The 6,242-nt window shown below is 41.9% G+C and overlaps 1 protein-coding gene across 1 annotated transcript; it reads right to left on the reverse strand.

Annotated features, from left to right (window-relative positions):
• Positions 1-224: 224 nt before the first annotated feature.
• LOC122946591 (3-galactosyl-N-acetylglucosaminide 4-alpha-L-fucosyltransferase FUT3-like) lies at positions 225-1,325 on the reverse strand. The gene has a single exon (XM_044306315.1). The coding sequence runs from the start codon at positions 1,323-1,325 to the stop codon at positions 225-227; it is 1,101 nt and encodes a 366-aa protein (XP_044162250.1).
• Between the last annotated feature and the right edge of the window lie 4,917 nt (positions 1,326-6,242).

A 6,242-nucleotide genomic window follows, 5' to 3' on the forward strand; every position in this document is an offset into this window, starting at 1 on the left:
GAGTGATGACCTAGTGACCGAGAGCTTCTGAACCACCACAGCAGCTGATATAACACTGAGTAGCACCAGTACTCATCCACTGATACTGTAGCTCCTTTAAGGGATTCCTTCCACTTCGATTAGTTTCACATGTCCTTTATCTTTATGGGGTCCTTTAATTTCAACTTACTCGTGTTAGAGTAGAGACAGTAGAGATATCGGTTTTCAACTTTCCAGGTCAAAAATTACACATCTTCCAGAAACCACTTTTCCACACTGTGAAGGACCTGGTAAACGGGACTTTCTCTGATGATTGCACATATTTTGCAGTAGCCATATGATGGTCCTCTACTAAAAGCAACACGATATTGAAATCTCCAGTTAAAAAACTTCCTGTACTTCTCATCGTCCTTGTCCAACTCTAGAAGATAGGCAGCCAATTCCTTAGGACTTGTGAAATCATCGACGTGAATGAAGGCATCTCCAGGGACAAAACGTTCATAGTTCTTCCGAGATGTTCCCAACACAACTGGAACCGCCCATGATCCAAAAGCATTGGACCACAACTTCTCGGTGATATAATCCTTGTAGACTGAATTCTCAAAGGCGAGGTAGAACTTGTACTGAGATATGGTGGCAAAGAAATCATCCCAGCTTAGTTTCTTGTGCTTTGCTCCATATACATCAATAGTGATGTGATTCTTTAGCTCCTCATAATATACAATGCGGGGGGCACCAGGGTACCACTTACTGACGACCCAAGAGACCAGCTTGGATTTTTGGGGAATGGTAAAGTTTTGCCCTCTCTTTTTTAATGGCTCCATCTGACCATATGGACAATGTATATCTGAATCGCGCCGGAAGGTCATGGTCATGTTGAATAGGTTATCTAACATTTTTAAGTTCTGGATTATCCGTGGTGGTTCCATATTGTACCAGATCCAACGCTGAAAATTAGGTTTTGACACTTGGGGCAAAGAGTTTTTGTCATACATAATATCTGCGTGATGAATAAGGACAGCATCGGCAACACCATATAGACTTCTATCTACTGTCAACTTGCATCCAAATATACCATATTCAGGACACTTATCTAAAGGAGATTGATATCCCCAGGGCCACTTCCAAATGAGGACAATAATGTCCTCCTCGTGTTTCTTTGGGGGCGTTGGGCTTTTAACTGCTGTCTCATTTTGGTTCTCTTTTCCTTGACAAATCAACTTTTGAATATTTGTTGACACCCCAGAGGTGATACTTGCACGTTTCCATACAAAGGATAAGATGAACAGGAAAAGAAAGAGGACCAATATATTTAGATGTTTGTAGTTGACTGAAGCCAAAATCATCTTTAGTCTGTAAGGAGATGGAGAATCCAAATATTAGTTGTGTAGATTAAAGGGTTTCTGTCATCAGAAATACCTAAATTAAACTGTCTGACATTAACGATGTGCTAATGTCAGCTAAACCTAACTAGCCTATTTCTAGTTTTATCCATGCCCCCATTACTCCTTAAATGTACCTTGTATAATATGTAAATTAGCCTCTAGGAGCAGGGGGGTGTTGCTCCTGCTCCTAGAGGCTCTGTTCTCCCACCTCTGTCACCTCTCTCCAAGTCTTGATTGGCAAGCCCAGGCAGCGCTTGCATCCTCCTGCTGGCCCTGAGTGCATGTTAAATCTCGCGTCTGCGCAGTACCGTTCAGTATTTGGCGCAGGCATAGTGAAGGAAGGGACGCTAACTGGCTGCCGACTTCCTTACTGCACCTGCGCTGAATACTGAACGGCACTGCGCAGGCGCAAGATTTACCATGCACTCAGGGCCAGAAGGAGGATGTGAACGCTGCCTGGGTATGTCAATCAAGACTTGGAGGGAGCTGTGTGTCTCCATGGTAACAGACTACAGATAATCCCTGCAAGTAGTCCGATCTGGCAAATATGCTCTCTTACATCTATCAGCATTGCCAGTTTTGGGTCGATTCGGTTGATATATACCATCTCTAACTCTGACCTCAAACTAAAGATATTACATTTTACATGTATGATTGACCCATTTTGGATCCTCAACTTTGACAATGATGTTTTCATTTTTCAACAATAACATTCTTATTGTTTGATCAACATATCTATCTATCTGAAGGCTCGTTTTGTTTGCAGGGTGAGTCATGGTGCGGAATAGAAAAAAACATTGTCCTTGGAATTCAAATGGGTGCCTCATTCATTGAGTCAGCATGTTCATGGTCATGCCAAATTTCTACTCTACTACTCTACTCTAGTTTTGCTACTCTTTTAAAAAAAATTTTTTTTAAATATCTCCGTGTCCCATTATTTTAACACCCCTAACGTTTTTCCCCATTAACTGAGGTATGTAAGGAAGGAAGAAAAAAGTCTCAAGGGAATGTTCACATTGAGTGCAGCAACACCTGAACAGTGTGCCGTTCTGCTATATGCGCAGCTGAATATACAATAAAAAGTTTGTTTTATAGCTGTGCGCACCTACTATTAACTTTTGAGTTGGGGGTGAGCTTTAATTTTCATCATTTATTCCATTTTTTGGATCAGTTCTGATACTCCTTTGTACAATACATTGCAATACTTCTGTATTGCAATGTATCATGTTGCAGAAGGGCGGGTTTATGTAATCAGGGACAGAGGAAGCCCTCCCTCTGTCTAACCACAAAGATGCCATGTTACAGATGTGTCCACACTTAACTGATCACTTATCTCAACATGTCCACTCCTGAGATGTGTGTCACAAAATGACGTTATAGCTAAATTGGATAAATTGCAATACAACGTTCAGACAGCAGGTGGCACTTTTTTTTTACTGTGCAAAGATTACTTACCATATATTTTGACCTGTGCCATTGTTCACTACAATTCTATATGCCGTACACTATGATTTAGATACACTTGGTGTCAGTATATAGTGCTAGTTTAGTATTATATTTATTATATTCAAAATAACACACACCAACCACAGTATTCTGCAGAGATTATTATATACATTTAACAGTCCCATTACATGTTACAAATGTACATAATACAATTCAGACACATTGGGTGTTAGTAAATACCACAATTTTTGCATGACATTTAAAATACTTATTGATTATTGATTGTCTGCTGAGCTGTGTATCTAATCCTATTTGGTGTGATACTGTCTGCAGAGCTGTGTATCTAATCCTATCATGTGTGATACTGTCTGCAGAGCTGTGTATCTAATCCTATCATGTGTGATACTGTCTGCACAGCTGTGTATCTAATACTATCATGTGTGATACTGCCTGCTAAGCTGTGTATCTAATCCTATTGTATGATACTGTCTGCTGATCTGGGTATCTAATACTACCATGTGTGATACTGCCTGATAAGTAGTGTATCTAATCTAATACTGCGTGATATTGTCTGCTGAGCTGTGTATCTAATCCTATCATGTGTGATACTGTCTGCTGAGCTGTGTATCTAATCCTATCATGTGTGATACTGTCTGCTGAGCTGCGTATCTAATCCTATCATGTGTGATACTGTCTGCTGAGCTGTGTATCTAATCCTATCATGTGTGATACTGCCAGCTAACCTGCATAGATAATCCTACCATGTGTGATACTGCCAGCTAACCTGCATAGATAATCCTACCATGTATGATACTGTCTGCTGATCTGGGTATCTAATACTACCATGTGTGATACTATCTGCTGAGCTGTGTATCTAATCCTACCATGTGTGATACTGTCTGCTGAGTTGTGTATCTAATCCTACCATGTGTGATATTGCCTATGAAGCTATTGTAGGTATGTGTATCGAGTGTTATACAGATACAGAGATAAGGAGCCCTGCTCTGTGCACATACTGTACACTCCAGCCACTGCTGAGAAAAGGGAGGTGCTGAAGGATTTCAGTCCCTGTATTTCTCTGTCTTGTGGATGAGACCCGATTACAAGTTAAATAGTTATAGAATCCCATTCATGTTGCTATTGGAAAACATAACACAAAACATTCTTAGGCCCCTTGCAGACGAACGTGTCCGGATGCATTGCGTCTGCAATCAGGAAAAATCGCAATTTCAGTCAGTTTTGACTGCGATTGTGTTGTGTTGCTCTGTTTTTTCCACGCAAGTGCGATGTGTTTTGCTTGCGCGTGAGAAAAAACTGACTGTGGTACCCAGACTCGAACCGGACTTCTTCACTGAAGTTTGGGTTTGGGTTCGGTGTTCTGTAGATTTTATTATTTTTCCTTATAACATTGTTATAAGGGAAAATAATAGCATTCTTAATGCATAATGCTTACTAAAATGTGGCTTGAGGGGATAAAAAAATAAATAAAAATTAACTCAACCCATCCTCTTGTTCGCAGAGCCGGCATCTTCTTCTTTCTTCTTCTTTCAGGACCTGCCAAAGGACCATTGATGGTGTAATCGCTCTCACCATGTGGTGACGTCGGCGCAGGTCCTGCTGAATGAAGATAGAAGATTCTATCTTCATTCAGCAGGACCTGTGCTGACGTCACCACGTGTTGAGAGAGATTACGTAATCAAAGGTCCTTTGGCAGGTCTTGTAAGAAGAAGAAAGAATATGATGCCGGCGGCGCGAACAACAGGATGAGGTGAGTTAATTATTATTATTTTTAACCCCTCAAGCCACATTTTACTTAGCATTCTGTCTTAAGAATGCTATTATTTTCCCTTATAACCATATTATAAGGGAAAATAATACAGTAAATTAACTTGAATGGGGTCCGGGGTTGCTTTCATCCCTATCATCTCCTTAGCAACCATGAATGAAAATCGCACCGCATCCACACTTGCTTGCGGATGCTTGTGATTTTCACGCATCCCCATTCTTTTCTATGGGGCCTGCGTTGCGTGAAAAACGCAGAATATAGAACCTGCTGTGATTTTCATGCAGCGCACAAGTGATGCGTGAAAATCACCGCTCATCTGAACAGCCCTATTTAAGTGAATGGGTCCAGATTCAGTGCGGGTGCAATGCGTTCACCTCCCGCATTGCACCCGCATGGAATTCTTGTCCGTGTGAAAGGGGCCTTATTGTGTGGGGTACCTGAGGCGGTGCTTATTTTTATTAAAAAAAAAAAAAAAACACTTTCCACAGAGCATTACATGCCACTAGTTTTGTCCCCCTTACATTTTTTGGGGGGCGGTTCGGACCTTCACCCAGTAGCAGACCCAGGTATGTGGACCTTTAGAAAAAATGCTTGAGTACTCCTGATTCAGGGTTTAATTTTAATAAACTTTAATTATGGGTTTAACGCAGAAAATAACAATGGCATCATTTTCATTTACAACATTTCCCAATTCCAATGAATTACAATGGTGCAGCTGTAGTCCAGGACCACACCATGGATCTACAGTAGGTCTGCTCTTTACCCACTAATGGAAGGACTTTATACAGATGATCAATGTAATTGTTGCATTGTTGTATAGTTAGGACATCATCCCAGAACTTAAGTATCCCATCAATTAACTCCTGCTTAGTCCTCGGCTTTTTTCAGACCTTATAAATCTCCTGGAATTCAATACAGGTGTAGTACACAGCCAACGCAGGACCTACCTATAAATGACATCCTTGCCTTCTCTGGGAGAGCTGTACCTGACATTTCTCTGACTGTCATCACCCCAGAACTGGCCGAATTATTGTTTGCCACAAGTCACGGACAGCTGCAATCTTCCAAGAGCATGAGCCGCATGCAATGTACCGGACCTGGGTCAAGACTGTAAACTTTGATGGCAGTCGGGCAAAGAGAGCTCTGCCCAGAAACTTGAAGGAGGATATTTTATCCAGCTGCTGATATAGGTTCAGGCTGAGACTAAGGCCTCATGCACACGACCGTTGTGTGCATCCGTGGCCGTTGTGCCGTTTTCAGTTTTTTTTCGCGGACCCATTGACTTTCAATGGGTCCGTGGAAAAATTGGAAAATGCATAGTTTTGCAGCCGAGACCGTGATCCTGTCCGTCAAAAAAATTAGGACCTGTCCTATTTTTTTGACGGACAACGGTTCACGGACCCATTCAAGTCAATGGGTTCGTGAAAGAACACGGATGCACACAAGATTGGCATCCGTGTCCGTGATCCGTGGCCGTAGGTTACTTTTATACTGACGGATCCAAAGATCCGTCTGCATAAAAGCTTTTTCAGAACTGAGTTGGTGGCACAGTGTGCGCCCCCCCCTCCCTCCCTCCCTCTATTGCATTAACATTGGTGGCAGTGTGTGCCCCCCCCGCCCCCCCCCTTCCTCCCTTTATTGTTTTA

The sequence above is a fragment of the Bufo gargarizans genome, chromosome 9 (assembly GCF_014858855.1).
Source record: "Bufo gargarizans isolate SCDJY-AF-19 chromosome 9, ASM1485885v1, whole genome shotgun sequence".
NCBI classification, from domain to species: Eukaryota; Metazoa; Chordata; class Amphibia; order Anura; family Bufonidae; genus Bufo; species Bufo gargarizans.